At 42.5% G+C, this 22,291-nt stretch overlaps 1 protein-coding gene across 1 annotated transcript in view; it reads left to right on the top strand.

Moving 5' to 3' along the window:
• Window positions 1-10,157, top strand: part of LOC308296110 (multiple epidermal growth factor-like domains protein 9) — a 46,721-nt gene extending 36,564 nt beyond the window's left edge. Inside the window, exons 5-6 of the mRNA XM_080739239.1 lie at window positions 6,592-6,861; window positions 7,400-10,157. Of these exons, the coding sequence (XP_080595365.1) occupies window positions 6,592-6,861; window positions 7,400-7,947 (818 nt within the window). The 3' untranslated portion in view covers window positions 7,948-10,157. The remainder of the gene's footprint in view (window positions 1-6,591; window positions 6,862-7,399) is intronic.
• Window positions 10,158-22,291: the final 12,134 nt, after the last annotated feature.

Raw genomic sequence — 22,291 nt, 5'->3', positions numbered from 1 at the left:
TCTCTATCTAGACCTCAATCCGGAATGATCATGTGACAACATGGCTCCGCTCTCCCTCTCTAGTGCTCAGACAGTTCATGATGAGCTGGATTTAACCCCAGCCGAGAGTCTAATGGCAGCCAGTGCCGATGTGTTATATCACCACGCGGAAACACAATATGCTCGGCAGCGGGGTTCAAGGTTCTGTGTGCGGGAGCTGACCCGGTTGTTTACGCATCGCCCTCCGCAACCTTTTCACAAACACGTGTAGTCGTGTGCACAGGACCTCTCGCCGGCCGGGTGGCCTAGTTAGTGAAGTCTGGCGCGCGCCTCTTGAACTGCTAAAATGAACATACATACCACACACACGTTTCCACATGAGCACCATTACTTCCACTCATACACACACACCCACAAAGACAAACACACAAACAAAGTGCCCACGCATTATGCACATGCTCTCTCATAGAGCAAAGGAAAAACAGTCAATGTTTTAGTAGCCTTTCTGGATGAATGAGCCCAGCCATCCTATACCATTGAGAAAAGATTCGACTTTGCACGGATCATTTGATATGTGTGACCCACATTCCTCATATGGATGCAACAACAACGCTCGCTGTCACTTCTCTCTCTCTATCGCTACGAGAGGCCATTCATTTGCAGATGGTGGTGGTCTTGGTCGGACTTTCAGGCCGCATCAGTGCCAGACCAAGTATCCCCGGCACCGTGATACTGCATTGTGGCATTTTCTCATTATTCACTGTTGCTACGGCAACCTCTGCTTTGCAGCTGAACCCCCCCACCACCACCACATGACACAGTGCACTCACACTCTAGTTATATAAGAGCGGCCCTTATAGGCTGTGATGTGCATGTTTCTGATCTTTTCCAACGTAACCCTTCAATGCGGCCGCTGAATGGACAGGAGACCTGATGCCTCTTAGTTCCGCCACTGCTGCATGACTTGCTGTGATGTGTCACAGCTGTGGCTGTGCGCGCGTGTGTCTGTATGTGTGTGTGTTTCACATGCGCGGTGGTGACGTTGCAACAGCCCTTCCTCTTCCATTCCCATGCCAGCCTGTGGCCTTCTGGCTGCGGCAAACACAACCTGACAGCAGTGGTGTAATGTAACTAAGATGTACATTTACTTAAATACTTTACTTAAAGGAGGACTTTGCCACTTTTCAACCCATCTTCATATAATAGGTCCTCATTATGTTCATGATAAAATAGCACAAATTTTTTCTACTCGGTCCAAGTCTCTTAGGAGAGCTGTGGGAAGTTCAGAAATCCATTGTCTTGAAAAAAAGATTTAGATTTTTATTATCGCGAGAACAATGGCTTCCACTTTAACATTGCAACTTTTCAGGAGTAGAAAGCCTGCATTTTCTATTAGCTTGGATTCTCAATCGATTATGTCACAAGACGATGGGTTTCTGACCTGCCCACAGGCCTCCTCTGATAAAAAAAAAAAAAAAAAAAAGCTAGTTTTTAGTCAGGACCAATTATATGAAGATAGGTTGAAAAGTGGTGAAGTACTCCTTAAGTACACTTTTTAAGTGTTTGTACTTTACTTGAGTGTTTCCAATTTCCAATACTTTTACTTCTATTCCACTACATTTCGGATCCAAATATTGTACTTTTACTCCACTACAGTTATTTGAAAACTTTAGTTACTAGTTACTTTGCAGATATAAATGATTATAATATAAAACATACATTAATCACTTTAGCCCTATTTTGAACCTTGGCTATTTGAAAATAGGCGATCTACAAGCTTGTAGATCTGCTATTTTCAAACATTTTATACTTTTACTTTTAGTACTTTAAGTACATTTTGATGCCAATACTTTTGTACTTTTACTCAAGTCAATTTTGAATTCTAGACTTCTACTTGTAACAGAGTACTTCTACAATGCAGTATTGATACTTTTACTTAAGTAGAAAATGTGAGTACTTTTTCCACCACTGCCTGACAGTTTCTACACAGGGCTGTTGCCAGGCAGACCACCACCAGTGGCGTCAGTTCAGAAAAAGCTAAGGTATGGCAACATGACTGGTGTCTTGCACGCGCGCGAAGGCGCGTGTGCAAGACACCAGTCATGTTGCCATAACTTAGCAACAGGCATGATACATTTATTTTAAGAAGTACATTTTATTTCCCCCTCCGTTTCTATGGTTTCTTGTGCTGGATATGGCAGCCTGGAACGGTTGTTCAAGTGCAGCCACAATTAACAATAATGCATTGCACCATTGCAGCTGACCTGCGGAACCTGGGAATATACCGTTTTGTCAAGATGGGGAGAATGCAAGTGTGGAAAATATCATTATAATACCTTGTTAAAGTGACCATTTTGTAAAATGTTGCATTCATTTGTAGTTATTTTACTGTAATGTAACAACATAATAACCAGCACAGATAGACTAATGGACATTCATGGATTTATATTTAAAAGTAACTTTTATTTTCCCCCTGTGTGTGTGTGTGTGTGTGTGTGTGTGTGTGTGTGTGTGTGTGTGCGTGCCCGCGCAGTATGAAAGTGGTCAAAGGGCTTATTTAGAAATGGTCAGGAAATAATAAAAAAACAATTGAATATTTCAAAACACGCTAGGCTTCACTCCCCCCTAGTTTGGGAAACACTAGTGGAGGGTGTTGGCAATAATGGTTAACCACATCCAAATTAGATGTGCAATGACCTCATGGCCAGATTTAATAACAGTGTTCTGGCTGTACCCAGTAGCAAACAGTATTTATCATTGTGTAATGTTATTGGTTTTAGACTCTGGTTAATAACTGCATACGTATGTATTACTACATAGAAATGGCTTTAAAGTGACGTTGAGGTATGAATTTACACAAATCCATGTATACAGTAGCTTGGGAGACCAGGAGAGCTATAATGACCAGCCAATTATTCTTTTCGTACTTCCAAATAATTCTATTATTTTGTAATAGTATTATTTTCCATTAATGTTTTTGATGGTATTGAAAATCATACCTCATGGATTTCTAATTACTCTGCTTCTATAATACCTTGATACCGCCCATGGTGCCTAAATAAATGGTGTAAAAATAAATATATCGTCGTTGTTGGGTGGAAACCTCGTATCTCCAAGTTTCAAATGTGTACGTTCTTTCGCAAAGTAAAGCCCTGCTTCATCATACAAGGCCGTCACACAAAAGTAGTGAAAACAGCAGATCTACAAGCACACAACGCCTCGCACCGCGAGGCGTTGTGTGCTTGTAGATCGGCTGTTTTCACTAGTTTAAATCATTTTTAAATGATAAATGCAAAACGAACGGTTTTGGACATACAAGGTTTTCATCGGACAACAACGATATACTATCGGGTCCTCATGCAAGGAATGCTTAGCAGGGTGCTCATTTGCTACCTACTTGTTTTTCTATGGACCATAAATATTTAAACCCACCAAGACTTGTGTAAGTAGGCTAACTGCATGTTAGACACACAGCATGGCAGGCTAGACAATGGCATACATTCGACAATGACTTCTATCTCCAGCACTGTTTACTTTTTTCATTTTTCTTTCTCCTTTTACACAAATACTGTCATATTTGGTTTACCCCCCTGAAATGTCAGGAAGATATGAAAAATATATTGGCTACTTCCCAAGCCTAATTCAGAGCGCTCTCACACACACACACACACACACACACACACACACACACACACACACACACACACACACACACACACACACACACACACACACACACACACACACACACACACACACACACACACACACACACACAGAGAGAGAGAGAGAGCACACTTTCTCTCTCAAAAGCAAATTGACAGTAACACAATTATCTCTCCTAACAATCTGATTACTTTAAGTCTCTGGAAATTGCCCATTTGTGTGTCAGTCTTTTGTATGAGATTGCTCACTCTACAGAAAAAATCTTTTTGAATTTGACATGCGTTTCTACCATCTTTACCCAGCTCCTCTGCCATTGTAACTGAGTTTTTTTGTTTGCGTGGTTGTAGTTTTTAACAGTTATATTCTTTTTATATTGTGTTATGATATGTAGATATGATCATATTATGGGTGATAGATGTCTTAGACTTAGATTAAATGCCAAAAAAGTCTCTCTCCCCCCCCCCCCCCCCCCCCCCCACACACACACACTCAATTTCCCTATGTGTATCGTTTCCTTCCACAGCAGGTATTCAACATGTGCCGTGGGTGAAACCGTGAAAGGCAGTTGCAACAGTCAGTTAGAATGTCTATAATGGAGTTCCTGAAATTGGATAGGAAGATAACCAAAAAATTGTTCAAAAGAACACTGCCCATTATGCTCCTTGTGGTGCTGCTTTCACCCAATTGGCGACAAAGCAACAGGCTACAGGTCATTTGCAATGGAAGCCGGCGACTTAAAGCTACAAAATTACGCCCGACACTTGTGGCTGTTATGACAGGCGTGACGCACTACAAAAAAAAGTTTGAGCTGGTCTAGACCTTTTTTCAGTGCTCCAGTGACGCTGTGAAGCATCAATCATTTTCTTTTTAAATATTTTCTTATACTGTTGTCTCCCAACAATTCCTGCTTTGTTCTGTAAAATGAATAAAAACCTCATTCTAATCTAGACAATCCCTACCCTACCATTTTCATTTAGCATAGTGTGGCTTGAGCAATACCTCAACAGCAACAATGTAGCTGCCCGCATGGTTGTTTTCTAGCCTTTTAGTTACCTCTGCCATAGTGTGGAGTCGACTGTGGACACTGACTGCATACAGTAAGTCACGCGACTTCAGTTTCCTGTCTCTCTAGTCTACACTTCTGCTCTTATGCAAATGAAGCATTAAATTGCCAAAAAGAGAAATGTATCTTTTAAACTCATGAATCCTAGCGTCCCTATTCTGGGATCAACGTTCAGTGAAAATAACAGATAACAGAATACACTTACTGTGTTTGAGTTGAGACAACATCTAAAGTCTGTTCTCATTATCAATCCCTACAACCATAACCGTTCACTCAGATCAGCTAACAGGGATGACGACAGAACCCTCATTAAAAACCCCAGGACAAAAATCCACTCGTTCTCGACAATTCACCCTCCTCCCCCAAACTATGGAATAAACTCCCTGTCGCACTTAGAACAACAGACTCACTCCCTAGCTTCCGCTGTAGCCTGAAGACTCACCTCTTCAGACTCCACCTAGGCCCATAGCACTTACTGTAGCACTTGCCATCCCCCAGTGACCATACATGAAAGCTAGATAGCATTTTAATTTTTAGGTTTTTACATGCTTTTTTTTATTGATTAGGACAGGCTACATTATTTTTTCTAGATTGATATTTCTATGTATTTGATGTATTGATGTTGATGTATTGATGTCTTAGCTTGCTTATTGTTTGATGTATTACCTTACTTATTGTAAGCTCTGGATTAAGAGCGTCTGCTAAATGCCTAAATTGTAAATTGTAATTATTGTACTTGGTGCCCTTGCTCTGAATAAACATTGCCCACAGGGGGCATGGTGCAGTGCAGTGTGTTGTGGTATTAGAGACCCTGTTGGTCATGACACGGAGCAATGTGGCATCACATTACCATGACCGGAGGCTTCAGTAGAAAGCTGACCCCCGAGAGGACACTGATGTGATGATAATGAAGAATAACGATCCTCTATAATAAGGGATCGGACATCGGGATCAATTATTCTAGTAGGACCTTAGAATCTATTTCTGTGCGTCTAAGCTCTGCGGATGTGGGAGAGTGTTTTGAGAGCAGACGGGCTGCAGAGAGGAGTACACAACATCTAAATCAGGGGTCTTCAACGTTTTCAGGCCAAGGACCACTTAGTTGAGAGAGATGAAGCAGGGACCCCCCCACAACCTGTTCATAGAGTCCATATAGTTTCATTGTTTGACAGCACGGTCATCAGTGTATTTTAGATTCATGTCAATGTGTGTTTTCAGATATTTAACCACTTGAACTGTCAACACTTAATAAACTTGACCTTTCACTCTGTAATTAGTCTGCTCTTTTTCCCCCCTACACAAAACCTCTTTGCTGAAAATAGCCGATCTACACGCACACATCTGCCTACAATTCACATCTCTCCCCTGCCAGTATACACTGTGATCTGGAGCCATCTAGTGGTGAAGCTAGTGATGACTCAGGATGACTAATATGCTTCTAGCTGACCCAGACAAGCAACCAGTAAAGGAAGGTTGTAACATTTTAACCTAGAGTGCTTTAGCCAAAGGTTTCACATAGCAACAGCAGCTGCTGCAACCAGGCCTTACACTACAGCATAGCGTACATACATGTTTAGAGCCACAGGTGCCAGGCCTGTCGAATGGTGAATGTATCCTCAAAACATAGTGCCTTAGGCCTAGAAAATAGCAGATCTACATGCTCACAACGCCTCGCAGCGCGAGGCGTTGTGAGCATATAGATCTGCTATTTTCACAATAGAACTGTGTTATCCAAAATGTAATGCCTATTTTCCATGAGGACTCCCATCTTTGCCATACCCTAGCTTTTGCTGAACTGACGCCACTGCCTTAGGCCTAGAAATGAATCCCATTTCCTTTAGTGTGTCTTTTCTCATGTGTCTTTTTTTTCCCCTTCTATACAGACTCTGACGGCTTCCCAGTATGCGACCAGTGCCTTCCCCCGTATAGCGGTTCGAGGTGTGACGAGTGCAGCGCCGGGTTCTACAAATCGGCCGGCAAGTGCGTGCCCTGTGAGTGCAATGGGAACGCAGACCCCAAGGGCCCTGCCCAGCTCTGCCACGCGGACACAGGGCAGTGCCTCCGCTGTGGAAACAACACCACGGGGGTTCACTGCCAGCTGTGTGCCCCTGGCTTCACCGGCGATGCACTTGCCCACAACTGCAGCCGTACAGGTAATGGTTTAAACCGTGGCTGTCTGTTCGATAATGAGGGGTTTTGACGACGCAATGATCTGAAGAGTGTGGGAATATGTGGGAAATGGTATACTGCAGGGGTCTTCAATGTTTTCAGGCCAAGGACCCCTTAGTTGAGAGAAAGATGAAGCAGGGACCCCCACAACCTGTTCATAGATTCCATAGTTTTATTGTTGGACAGCACAATCATCAGCGTATTTTGGATTCATGTCAATTTGTGTTGTGTTTTCATATATTTAACCACTTGTCTTGAACTGTCCATACTTAATAAACCTCGCTGCGAGGCGTTGTGAACTTGTAGATCGGCAGTTTTTTGGCTAAAGTTTTCAGAATATGGACGCTAGGGTTCAAATAGTTAATATAAAAAAGGAGAAAAAGAGTTTCTATCACACAAAGATTTGGAGGACCCTCTGTAGTAACTCTGAGGACCCCCTGTTGAAGACCCTTGGTATACTGTACATACAAATCGTGTCTTTAACAATTCGGCCCTAACTTTGTGACTTTCTTTACCACTCAGCATCACGGATCCTCCCCACACCGGCAGGCGTGACCACGACAACGGAGCCCCCCAAATCCAGCACATCATCGTCCCCGGCCACGAGCGAACCGCCCACCACAGCCAGCACCACCTCAGCCTCCCCTCGCACCACCACCACCAACACCACCAGCACTGTGCCACGGCAAGCCTCCTCCACCTCCTCCACCACCGCCCAGACCCTGCTGACCAGCCCGGCGGGCAGCCCCACGGACAACACCACGGCGGCGCGCACCGAGGTGTCCTGGACCCAGTTCAACATCGTCATCCTGGCCGTGATCATCCTGGTGGTGCTGCTGCTGCTGGGCTTCGTGGGCGGCGTGTACACGTACCGCGAGTACCAGAACCGCAAGCTCAACGCGCCCTTCTGGACCATCGAGCTCAAGGAGGACAACATCAGCTTCAGCAGCTACCACGACAGCATCCCCAACGCCGACGTGTCGGGCCTGCTGGAGGACGAGGCCAACGAGGTGGCGCCCAACGGCCAGCTGGCCCTCACCACGCAGGGCAACAACTGCTACAAGGCCTAGCTATAGCGGCGTCCCCCGAGGCGACCGAACGCGCGCTTACCGACGAGTCTGTGAACCTTAAAGGGCCAGTTCACCTCTGGGACAACCAGATCTTATTTTATTGTTGTTTGGGACACGATCAACACAATCCTGAGTTATTTTTTGTGTTCAATCTGTGTTTTGAGATATTTTAGTATTTAAAAATGAACGATGATGCATTTTGCATCATATGACTCATCATGCTGCATCATATGATGCAAAATGCATCATCGTTCATTCTGAAATACTAAAATATCTCAAAACACAGATCGAACACAAAAAATAACTCAGGATTGTGTTGATCGTGTCCCAAACAACAATAAAATAAGATCTGGTTGTCCCAGGGGTGAACTGGCCCTTTAAGCTAGATGCAGAATCAGACCCACGTTTAGAGTGAACTGTTTTTTAACTCAAATCTTTGCTTCTGGGGGTCCCTGGAACGAAATATTTTGCGACGGGGGTCCATCCGTGGAACAAAATATTTTGAGATGGGGGGTCCGCGGCCAAATACATATTTTGGGGGTCCTTAACCACTGACCACAGTTTTCTTAAAAAAAACGTAATGTTGCTATCAGTGGTTCTCAAACTTTGTCATGTCAAGGTCAGGACCCCCGAAATGATATGTATTTGACCACGGTACCCCAGAAGAAAAGTATTTTGTTCCAGGGACCCCCAGAAGCAAAGATTTGAGTTTAAAAAGTTCACTCTAAATTTGGGTCCTATTCTGCATCTAGCTTAAGGTGCACAGACTCATTGGTAAACGTGCGGTCGCGTCCCTGAGACCCCACCTTGCCCCCCCACCCTGTGTAGTGTGTTAGCCTCGATATTGGAGGTCACCACAATTTCCACAAAGCTGCTGGATTGTACCAAAACGAAAAAAGAAGAAAACCCACACAACAATGCTCCATTGCGCATTAACAACTGCTTTAACTCCACCCAGCTCGTCTGTGGCTGCTTCAGAACACTACGAACCCAGGAGAACAAAGCAGGTGGGATCAAAGATTAGGGATGGATCGAAGAAGAAGAGAAGCATCTCTCTTTTTAGTATGTGACGGCAACAAAAAATAAATGGCCCTTTGTTTGTTTTTTTGCTATTAAAAATACAAGATATTCTCAATTAAAATAGATCAGCAGAAATGGACCCAAAGAGAATAGTTTGTTGTTTCTGTTGTGTCCTGCAGAGGGCGCTATTCCAGATCTGGTAGGTACAGTAATTGACAACTCTAATAAGCAGGGATTAGATAGAATGTACCTGTTTTGCTGGTACATTGATTCCTGCACGGTTCTGTGTGGACACAAAATAACTCGTGGTGTGATCCTAACATTTCAACATGTTTTCAGTGGGACTAATGAACGGTTTTAAGTTATAACCTCGATCACATTGGACAGTGGTCTTCAATGGAAGACAATGATTGTTATTTAATTAATTTGTATTCCGTTTTATTTATTGTTTCACGTTTTTAATTCTTGGGAGAAATGCTGCACCTGTGTTGTGTTTTTTCATGGTGTTTTTACCTTTTACGTGCTTATTGAATGGTAATTTAATCGGGCGATATGTTTTCGTGTACAGTATGTGTGTCTTTGTGAGAGTAATAGAGGGGGGAATTAAGGCTGCTTGGCGAAGGCAATTCATGACCTCATTCTTTTATTTTATTGCTTTTTATGATGTTATGATGGGTCTATAAGTTGCTAGGCGTATAAATACCTTAACCTTATCTTGAGTATTAAAACCCATTCTGAACGGGTACACGTTATTGTGTATCATTATTTTATGCTTTAACTATTGAAAAATAGCAGATATACAAGCTCACAGCGCGGCACCGCGCTGCGAGCTTGTAGATCTGCTATTTTTGAAAAATCGTGAAAATTAGAATTTTGACCTGATTCTATAAGTGTCTTTTGAATCCTTCTAAGGTTTTTTTTTTAAATACTGTACCTAGGTTTCTATGTCAGCAATCTGGCTGGCCATCGTCAAAGAAGGTCCTTTTCGCTTAACTGGAGCTCAGTTAGTCTGTTCTTGAGACAGTGTCAGTGGTGCTCAAACCTTTTCATGTGAAGGACCCCCAAAATGATATTTATTTGGCCACGGACCCCCCATCTCAAAATATTTAGTTCCAGGGACCACCCAGAAGCTAAATTTGAGTTACAAACGTTTGCTTTGAAAATACATATATTCAAAGATTTGCACACATTTTCACGACTTTTTCCAAAAATAGCAGATCTACAAGCTCGCAGTGCGCTGTGAGCTTGTATATCTGCTATTTTTCACTGGTTAAAGCATTCAATAATTCTAGGCCTAAAAGGGTTAAAGAGGAGTGTTTGTACCTTTTCGGGTCAGTGACTTGTTGCTAATGACAAACCACCGATACATTTTGATCCAGTCTTGAGATCTAATCTACCATTTACCTCAACAGCAGTTGTTGAACAATTTGATTAAACAAGTAGTCTAACTCCACCCATAATTAAACCATGTATAGATTGGTTTATAAACTTTAGATGATCCAGCTTACACAATAAAATCCTGTGTTCATTTAACTCCCCCCAAGTTAAATTAACACTGATTATTTCACTGTGTATGTGTAATGTATAAATATGACTCTAGTTAGTAGGGGTGTAACATTACATTTAATAGCGATCACGATACATGGTTGACGATACGATACATGGACGATATTTGTTCATTCATGGCGATACGATAGGATTAAATGATTTAAAATCGATATTGTAACTATTTAGCAAAGAAATGTAATCTGTGTGAAACGTGCTAATAGTGCAGGTCTTTTAAGGGAAAAATCTATTATTATGGATATAAATGACACTGATTCTCTTGCAAATACATTGACATTATATTTCAACACATGGACAAACCTGCACCTGGACATGAACACAGATTACACACATTTATCGATAGACCAAGAGTAGCTATATGGAAAGGAAAAGTAATTAGACTCCTCTTTTTCATTTTCCCTCTTAAAATTGCTACACACATTTATTGATAGACCAAGAGTAGCTATATGGAAAGGAAAAGTAATTAGACCCCTCTTTTTCATTTTCCCTCTTAAAATTGCTACACACATTTATTGATAGACCAAGAGTAGCTATATGGAAAGGAAAAGTAATTAGACCCCTCTTTTTCATTTTCCCTCTTAAAATTGCTACACACATTTATTGATAGATAGACCAAGAGTAGCTATATGGAAAGGAAAAGTAATTAGACCCCTCTTTTTCATTTTCCCTCTTAAAATTGCTAAATACAAGGGCAGATACCGTTTCCATAGAATTGATTATTTGCATTGCAAAACTATTCGATACCGATTATCTGAATTATGAAACGATACGATACAAAGCCAAACGATGCAATATTTTGCTTTTGCAAATATCGTTACACCCCTACTAGGTAGTAAAAAAACGTTGAAGTGAAACCAACCTATACATGGTCACCTAGTGTAGCCTTGAAATCAGTGTTGTCACACTAAAATTTTGAAGAAGGCAAAAACGTCAATTTTGTGTAAAAGCGATCCACTTTATAACTTAATAGCAATTTAACCCTGGGCATTGGTGAAATCTTTTGAAATCTGCTGTTTGTGAACTACCGTTGACACATTGCCAGCCTCTTATTTGTTTTTGCTATGTGGTAGATGCGGGGGTAGACGATGGAATTCACTCCTCAGGTACCGGCTCTTTTCCCCCAACGTGATCACTGTAAATAATGATATTGTACAGATGAATGTGAATAGTAGCGTTATTATTATTGTACAGGTAGAAGACGACGTACACACTGACACTCACGGACTTTGGACCTTTCACCTTGGAAGGGGCTTAATTGTGGTGATGATCACTCCACAGCATTTCTTCTTTTTCTTTTTTTTCCCCCACTAGCAAATCTCCTTTTGCACAAAGTAGTGCATTGCAATATAGTGGGCAAGAGATCCCTTTTAGTCACACCCTGCAACTACTTCCTGTTCATCCACAGAGCATTGATTCTAGTTGTTTTCTCCATTAGATTTCTTTTCACCTTTTTCAACTTTTATTACTTGGGATGGTAAAAAGATGAGGCAGACAAATAAAATGTATTTTGACAAGTAATAAAAGTTGAAAAAAGTGAAAAGAAAGCGCTTTAATCTAATGGAGAAAACAACTAGAATCAATGCTCTGTGGATGAACAGGAAGTAGTGGTAGGGTGTGACTAAAAGGGATCTGGCGCCCTCTATCTTGCAATGCACTACTTTGTGCAAAAGGAGAAATGACATTTCCCCATGTATTCAGCTGCTGGAAACATGCCACAGACAGACGCCCAATTGTTGCGCTCAAGACAAGAGAATAAAATGGTGTAAATATTAGTCCTCAACTCCTCACACGTTATCAAATAAAATGGGTTTAACTGTTAAACTGAACTTGTTTTCTGTTACGCTGATTTCCACGATGCCCACATGAAGCAGCTTGTCGTGGTCTCGCGGAGGCAGACGGTGAGACGGACCAAACAATAAAGTCTGATGTGCAAGATACAGTGGTGTAAAGTAGGGCATTCACCAAATATTCAAATATCAAAGTCATTATTCGACTTTGTTCACCTAAGTCGAATATGGGCTTATATATTTTTTTTTTTTGTTTTCTCTTTAAAAAATATATAGTTTATAAAGCTTGGCTAGATAGGAAGTCATAAAAATTAGTTGTCAATGCCCCTGGTGGATGAATTTCTTAATGCTCTATACCAGGGCTTCTCAAACCTTTTTAGGCCGTGACCCCCAAAATAAACATATTTGAACTGGGGACCCCCACCCTGACAAGCACTTGGAATTGTAGGTATTAATGTGACTCGGTTCCACAGATAAATATTGTGAAAATAGCATGTAGATCGGCTTTTTATGCTGGTGACAGCCAGCATATACATCTCCTTGCAAATCCTCACCACCTTCTGATTTCAGAGGACCTAGTCCGGATTGGCTGAACCATGGCACATGGTAACCGAACTAGTAAGTAGGATTGGCTAATGTTAAGGGCCAATTGCAGGGCAGTTTACCCCAGGCTATGAGAGAATGGGAGAAAGGGGCACTCCTCTGGGCTCTAGGGGAAAGGACTGGGGGGGGCTGCTGGAACAGTGCACACACACACACACACACACACACACACACACACACACACACAGTGCGCACGCACGCACGCGCGCACACACACACTCACTCACTCACTCACTCACTCACTCACTCACTCACTCACTCACTCACTCACTCACACACACACACACACACACACACTTGTCACAGTTATTCATAATCAATACTTTACCAACAGATATCAACAACTTGGGTCCATGGACAGATGCTCTTGTAGAACTACAGCGACTCGAAAACATTGACATCAGCCTACCTAAACAGAAGTCACCTTCCACTATCCAAATAATGTCCCTCAATGTCCGCTCACTACCAGCTCACATACATCACATACATCACATACAAGCCCACCATGAAGTCATGTCAGCACACCTAATTTTGCTACAAGAAACCTGGCTCCCAACAACTCCACATTCCACAGACATTTACACACTACACAACAAACAGAAACACTTCAATAATGCAGGCCGCGGAAAAGGGATCGCTACCTACTTCCCTTCAAACTTTGCCTTGTTAAATAAAGCTACACACGAAACTTTTCAAATAACCTCCATTTCCTCTGACAACTTAACAGTCACCAATGTTTATAGATCAACACTTTGTCATGACGATTTCCTCCATATCTTGCCCACCTTCCTCCAACAAGATTCAAAATCCCATGTTCTAATGGGAGACCTTAATTTCTGCCAAAGACAAAGCCCACAACATCCATTGAAACTCCTATTAGAAGACCACAACTTCCACCCAACTATCCAGCCCCCAACATCCACACACATGGATGGCAGATGCCTTGATCAAATTTACACAAGATTAACTCCACAACATACCTGCACAAACATAGCAGTGCACACTAGCTACTACTCCGATCATGAACCCATTTCCATTACTCTAACAATACAAGACTAGATACATTCCCACCACCACTAGACATGCCTCTATGCACATTTACAACTACTAACTCTCTTGTTCACTGCAATATACAACTGTCTTGTTCACTGCACATTGATCCTGCTCAACTCTTTCAATAAAAAACAAACAAAAAACTATGAACCTCTCATCTATTTCTTATTATTGCTCTGTTTGCCCCTGACTCATTCTGGATACACTGTTCAAAGTCCCTGCCTTTTTAACCCACCATTTCACCAGCATATATATTGACTGTGTCAATTCTTGTTTCACAATGTTTGCCAGTCCTGTCAAATATTCGACTATTCAAATACTTTGAGGTCGAATAATTCGAATACTAAAAATCACTATTCGTGAATGCCCTAGTGTAAAGTAATTAAGTACATGTACTCAAGTACTGAACTTGAGAGTACAATTTTGAGGTATTTATACTTTCTTCAGTATTTAAACATTTCAATACTTCTACCCCACTACACCTCAGAGGATTCATTGTCTCCACCAGCCGAAGGCTGAGGGAGAGTATGTTTTCCCCTCCGTCCGTCCGTCCGTCCGTCCGTCCGTCCGTGCGTCCGTGCGTCCGTCCGTCCGTCCGTCCGTCCGTCCGTCCGTCCGTCTGTGCGTGCGTCCTCGCAGTTTGTGAGCAGCTAATCTCAGTCACCGTTGGCCCGATCGCTGCCAAACTGAGCACACACACTCCCTGGATGCCAATCTAGAACCTCTGCCCCACATTTTTCAAATCAGCCTCATGGTGGCGCTATAACAGGCCGATTTGTGTGGCCTGGTTGTTACCAGCTAATCTCCGGCGCCGTTGGCCCGATCGCTGCCAAACTGAGCACACACACTCCCTGGATGCTAATTCAGAACCTCTGCCCCACATTTTCTAAATCAGCCTCATGGTGGCGCTATAACAGGCCGATTTGTGTGGCCTGGTGGAGACCTGTGCTCGGAAGAGCACTGCTTCTAGTTTATTTTTACTTTTACTTCACAATTTCTTTTTTAAAGAAAAGTCTATGCACACCTCAAAGGCTAGTTGCCAGGTGCATAGGACAAAAATGCATATACAGTATCAAAAAGGGATCTCTGATAATGGAATCAACAAAGGGGACTAGAGAAAAACAAAAGTACCTTATTTCGACATTTCGGTCATTTCGACCTTCATCAGAACACACAACTTTTACTTCACCACAATTCTATTAAAACTTAAGTTACTAGTTACTAGAATTGTAGATTGTGATTATTATTACAAAACACTAAACCACTTCAGCTGTAAGCCTATATTTGCATTGTTATTTGGAAACTTGTGAAATGGGACATTCTGCATGAGTAGCCCATTTTACTCTCAGTACTTAAGTATATTTTAATCTAAATACTTTTATATTTTTACTCAAATAAATGTTGAATACTGGACTAAGGAGTAGTTCACCCCCCAAAATGTTCTCTCTCTCTCTCTCTCTCTCTCTCTCTCTCTCTCTCTCTCTCTCTCTCTCTCTCTCTCTCTCTCTCTCTCTCTATTGATTAGGCTATACTCTACTGATTGATTGGTTGGTTGATTGATTGATTGATTGATTGATTGATTGAAGAATTTATTAGAAGGTTGCATAGGAAAAAGTACAGTTTCATGACCATACAAACCACTGGTACAACTTTATGTATCTCATAACATTGAAAGACAGACGGATAGAACATAGTACTTTGCATAGGATAACGTCAATTATAACATGAAAGGTGAATCAAATAATCAGAAGCAGATATTTACAGTGGAAAAGGGGAGGTGAGTGAGTGTATGGGCTTATAGTCTTAAACTTGAGTTCAATCATATTTCTTTGTATTTCTAGCTTTGCTATATTAGACAATAAATTGATTACAATAAATGTACCCAAAAAAATGTAATTTGGGGGGGTGAACTACTCGTTTGTAACAGTATTTCTGCGTTGTGATACATTGGTACTTTTCCTAATGTGAGTATAGGCCTCTAGCCAACTTCACCTCCGCACTCTGTCTACAACAAACAATCAACATCCGATCATGTGTACAAGATTAGATAAACCAACCTGTTGAAGCAGGTGTGTGATGATGGCTATGCCAGTGTTGTGAATGATTTCCCGTGAGCGCTCCTCCCTTCCGCCCCGCGCGCGCACACACACACACACACACACACACACACACGCACACGCACACGCACACGCACACGCACGCACACACACACACACACACACACACACACACACACACACACACTGTGCGCGCGTGTGTGCAGGCAGGGGTGTCACACCAAATTCTGGGCCCTGGGTACAAATACTTTAGCTTTCTCCTGCTGATTTCACTGCTGTTTTTATCTGCTTTGGGTTTTAATATAATTTTTATTATCTTACTTTATTTTATGTTGCATTATTTTATCTCCTTGCTGACAGCTGTTTTTTAATTGCTGCTTTTATGGATTTTTATGTGTTTTGAATTTTTTTATTATTAAATTGGATTGGATTGGATGTCAAGGAAGGACCGGCCCCAAAATGATATGTATTTGGCCAGGGACCCCCATCTCAAAACATTTAGTTCCAAAGATTTGCACACATTTTCAGACGTTTCAAAAAATAGCAGATCAGTGCCGCGCTGCGAGCTTGTAGATCTGCTATTTTTCAACAGCTAAAGTATAAAATAGTTAAGGCCCCTCCACCTTGGACCCTAGTAACTCAGTCCCACTCCCCCCCCCCCCCCTTGTGACGCCCTTGCGTGCGTGACACGGCGTGCGGTTTGATCTTGTGGGTGTGTGTGTGAGAAAGTGAGAAACTGGATACAGACGGTATTATGACGCTCCAAAGAGGAAGTTCATTCATTCATTGTATTCTTTCTCGACGGGGCTTCATTTAAATACGTGGGCGACTCAACACAACAACACGTGTATAAATGCTGGCGCTGTGGGAGTGGGGAAGTTATACTCCACTTTCACTGCTTTGCTGCACCGGATCACTTTCTCTACGACACCCGGCTCTTTACAATAGGGCTAACATGGATCACATTCCCATGATGCAGGATCGCGTGGAAGAGGGATTAGGCGACAGGGAGCATTACGCGCAGCAGGCGCGCCTGGTGCAGCTGACGCGCTTCATCGTCTGGGGCTATCTGTTCGTGGTCACCGTGCTGCTGGCTCTACTGGTCGTATTTATCTTTGGGAATGGGAATGGCCACGGTTTGTCGCTGGGCTGCCAGCAGTGCCAGGTAAGACTAGCATCCAAAGAATATGTTCACGTCAGCCATAGAATAGCATAGCTGTGATATTACATAATTATCACAGTGGTGTAAAGTAACTAAGTTTACTTATAGGGCTACTGTAACTTGTTATTATAATGTTGATTGTACTTTACCACATATATTTCGGCCATTTAAAAATAGCTGTAGATCTGCTATTTTCAAAAATATTTTTTATACATTTGTAAACTTGAAATAGGACACTCTGCCAAAAAAGTACTTTTACTTTTTGTACTTTAAGTACATGTTGATACCAATACTTGTGTACTTTTACTCAAGTACATTTTTACTTTAATGGAGTATTTCTATATTGCAGTATTGATACTTTTACTTGAGGGTAACCTCAATGTCTTTCGAGAATAAATAAAGGTTGAATGAATGAATGGATGGATGGATGGATGGATGGATGGATGATCTAACCCCCAGGGAAGGCATGACTCGTCGCTGCATGCGGCATTCCATTTCCTGCGTGTGGCTACTCGACCAATAATAATTGCTACTGCGACTTGAAGTCAGCTCTTGTCATATTATATAATATTAGACATGAATTATAAATCGTGTAGAGTAGCCTACTTTTATTTTGAAGACGTTTTAGAGAGAAAAAGTACTCGACAAGAGTTATCATTTATGGCTATTATAATATGGTTTCATATCCATTTGAAAGTTGTGGTAGAACACGTGTAGTTAAATTCAATTATTCAAAATAGGCTTAAGTTATATTTTTGGGTTAAAACAAAACAATATTTGTTTCTTCTTTTTTTGTTAAACTGTTATAGGCCTAACTATTGTGATATTGTATCATTGCGTTGTGTTTGTTTGATAACAGGGTCTCCCCGTTTCGCCAGCTCTTAAATATTAAATAAACACAACATACATTTATAAGTGGGTTGCAAAATCAGGAGAGAGTGCCAATTTATCAGCTTCATTTTGATAGTGTTCCAATATGCAGTCAATGATCGCATTGACTGCTGCAGCACTGAAATAATGAATGCTTCTTTCAATGAGCACTTATGGGACACACATATTGACAGGTGTGATTAATAGCCTATAAATGACCGTTAGCAACAGTCCACACCAATGTAACTCCTTGCAACAAAACAATTTTAGACTCTGTTGCAGTGGTCTGGGCTGACCTGTTGCAGACAGTGGTCTGGGCAGACCGATGCGATGCCATTTGGGGATAATCATGGTTGCAATTGGAGTTGCATTGGTGTGGACCAGAGCTAGGCCTACACAGCATACACACACACACCAGCATACACACACGCACGCGTGCACGAAAACACACACACACACACACACACACACACACACACTAATGCCTCATTCACACTACAGATATATAGTTGAACGTTTTGCTTGGTAATTCAATGTAATCTCAATGGAAACCAGCTTTAAAGATGCAGGACACACAAAGAACAAAGCACTGAAAGCTTTAAAGCTGGTTTACATTGAGATTACATTGAATTACCAAGCTAAACGTTCAACTATATATCTGTAGTGTGAATGAGGCATAAGGGAGGAAAGCGAGGTCGCGCCATCTGTCTTGGCCACATATGGATTCTGTCGTCTGACATCATACATACAACCCTTTTATGCCCATATATGGAGATCCCTGCTCTGAGTATCTGACATCACTGTGATGTCACCTGTGATGTCACAGTGGTGTTGTAGGGGAACCACAGTGTCAAAACTGTGACCTACGGTCGCAATAATATCACAGCGATTCTAGGGCTAAGGTTTACGACTTTACGTATAGCTTAAATATTATTGTTGCGTCATCATTGCATCATTGTCATACATGGTCATAAATGTCACTAAGGTAACTGTGTTTGTTTTCTTATAGCATACACCTGCTGCTGCTGACCCTTTACCAGGTAAATCATTGATAAACATTACTTTATACGGTCGCTTTGCAAAACACCTGCTGTTACAGTTACCAAAGTAAATCAAAAGAGGCGTGTGTGTGTGTGTGTGTGTGTGTGTGTGTGTGTGTGCGTGCGTGCGTGCGTGCGTGCGTGCGTGCGTGCGTGCGTGCGTGTGTGTGTGTGTTCCTGTCGCTATGTAACATCAGGGAAAAAATTATATAAAAAGGCGAGCTCAAACAGCAGCAATAAACATCTGCACAGTTCGAAGTGAACTTTTCAATTTGTGTTTTGTTATATGTAATTAGCTTGGTGTTTGGGATGTCATACATTATTATCGGCTATTTTGACCCATCATATTTTATCATCTCCCCTGCAGCTCAACAGCAGAAACAAGTTCAACGGCATCAAAATCCAAGTGCACTTTTGACAGGTAAGGTACAGGGGAAATCCCTAGTTTAACTGCCGTTAATCGTTGTCATTTCATTGTTTAATGTGTACTTGTTAACTACTTCTAAAGCCCTTATCAGAGTCTGCGGTGAAGAGCCTATCACCGCGAATTTTAGGTGATAAGCTATCCACCTAAAGTGAGAAAACAAGTGGAGGCCATCATAGTCAGTCACGGTGAAGTCCTATCACTGTGACTGACTGGTCTAGATCGACCAATCAGTGCACGGGGTGATGGGCCGATCTGTCTGAAAGTAAAAACAGAGAGATGTGTCGGGGTTCGCGGTGGATAGCTCTTCACCGCGAGTAATGACGCAATGTTGTAGTTTTATGACTTAAAAAGACTACACCGCGGTGGATAGCTTATCACCGCGGTGCCTACCGGTACTATGATAGGGGCATAAGAAGAGGATGAAACTCGCCAGCATTACAGGTCCAATGCCCTGTATCTGTGGGTGTGAAAAGATATCAAAATTAGGTTGCTTTCCTATTCCCTCTATAGCGTAATGTAAGCTGATCATTTAACTAACGCTGCCAGAGTATGGTTGTCAGTAGGTTAGATAGAGAATAGAATTTGGGCTAGGGTCAGGTTTTTTTTTAACCTGACTGGGCCAGATGGTGGCAGTAGTGCGTACCGCCCTACTTTACCATCTGAGATCTCTCGGGGGGAGTTGATAACAGTCGTAAAGTCCCGGGCCGGACGAATCAGCGGCAGCTACGGGCGGGCTCTGATCGGCTCTGAGCCAATAGAGTCTGATTGCAGACCACGTGGAAACCCAGGAGGGCAGACAGGCCAATATGAGTGGTTGGAGTTGGCACTCCCATACTGTGATAGAGAGACGGCCCCATCCAATCACCTGCTAAAGAATTTGAAAAAATGGCCCGCCCCTTACATCGAGTCTGCCCGAGCGATCCCAGATGATGGTAAGCAGAGCGGTATGCAGCCAGGCATACGCACTGCTGCTATCATCTGGCGCGTCTGTCAGGTTAGGGTTTTTTTTGGATTACAAAAAAGGAAAAAAAAGTATTGTGTTGTCTTGTTTTGTTATGGTGTGAAAACAAACAAGAGAACACTACAACGTACTTATTCTTATTGCTTATATTCTTCTAGCATCAGAATCTACCACAGATAATCATCGACTTGCGTGGGAAGACAAGAATGGTCATGCCCACCTGTACGGGGACTTCAGCTACTGCAACGGATATCTGATCGTGCCCAGAAACGGCCTCTACAGAGTGTACCTACAGATCACCTATGCACACTTGGGCAACGACGAAATCGATGACTGCAATGATGGTGATACTGTGACGCTGAATCATGTTGTGAACCATGAAAATGTAGGCTACGGAAAAACCTTAACACTTCTATCGGCAGTTCACACTGTGAATTGCTCCGTGACATTCTGGCGGAAGACCATGTACTCGGCAGCTATGTTCGACCTTAAAGAAAATGACAAACTGTGGGTGAGTTCAACCCAACCCGGTCTGATAGTGGTGAATCCACACCAGGTGTTTTTCGGTGTGGATTTCCAGTCCGATTGACCCCCTCCACCTGACCGCGCACAAACTGCTTCTGTTGCTACTTATTGACTACTGGGAGAATCCCAAAGTTAAACTGTCCATTTCTTCACAATAATGTTTATATAACAAACACCTGTTTCTACTAGTGCTCGGTGATATGACTTCAATGCCAAAATGTTCCTATTTTCCATCCATGTCTTTTCACCAGGGACGTGCTGGCCATTGGGAAAAGCGGGACAACTCCCGAACGGCCGGTTCATTCCTGGCCGATCCAGGCCGGCCATTAGGAAAAAAAATAAAATAAAATGACGACCTTTGTTCCATTTTGGGGGCTGCGCGGCCAACAAAGTAAATCGTCACTGTCGGGCAGAAACCTTGTATCTCCATGTTTCAAATGTATATATTTTTTCGCAAAGCAAAGCCCTGCTTCATCATACAAGGCCGTCGCACAAAAGTAGTGAAAACAGCCGATCTACAAGCACACAAGGCCTCGCACCGCGAGGCCTTGTGTGCTTGTAGATCGGCTGTTTTCACTAATTTAAATCATTTTTAAAATGATAAATACAAAACAAACGGTTTTGGACATACTAGGTTTCCACCCGACAACGACGAAATATAACTCATGTACAGTAACTTGTCATGATCTGAAATGGCAAATCTTTGAGTAGTAGCTGCGCTACAGAGAGAGATCTCTCTCTATAGCGTGCAATGAGGGCCTCTCCAACTCTTTTTCCCAGGCTGAATCAGGGGCCCAGCATGTCCCTGCTTTTCACCTTGTGGTTGCCAGATGGCTGCTCCACCATCTGAGCCACTGCCTCCCCAAGTAGTTTCCTTCCTGCAGGCCATTGTGGTAGTAGGTTTCAGTCGTGGGTTCTCTGCTCGCACGTTTGGCCTACTCTTGGTGACTCTTTCAACTTGTGGTTTCCTGAGAGGATTACGGACAACCCATGCACATTAGTCATGATTCGCACTGCAGCCAAGTGTGCTAGACCTAGGCTGTTCCTTACATCTGAACATAAGCTGAGAGGGGAAATCTCGCTCTTTCGACAACGCAACAGCAGCATAACGCCCTAACCCCACAGAGGTTAGGGCTAGGGTTTGGGTTAGGTTTGGTTGTCGAGAAGATGACATGTAGAAACAGCGACACGCTCCCAAGCTGAGATGCCCCCCACACGTGCTTGCATGCACGCACTTTTGTTTTTCAGACATGTTAACCATTTAAGTCCAATA

This window comes from Nannobrachium achirus, assembly GCF_963921795.1.
Source record: "Nannobrachium achirus genome assembly, chromosome: 12".
Classification (NCBI taxonomy): Eukaryota; Metazoa; Chordata; class Actinopteri; order Myctophiformes; family Myctophidae; genus Nannobrachium; species Nannobrachium achirus.
This window is presented reverse-complemented; position numbering and strand designations above follow the sequence as displayed.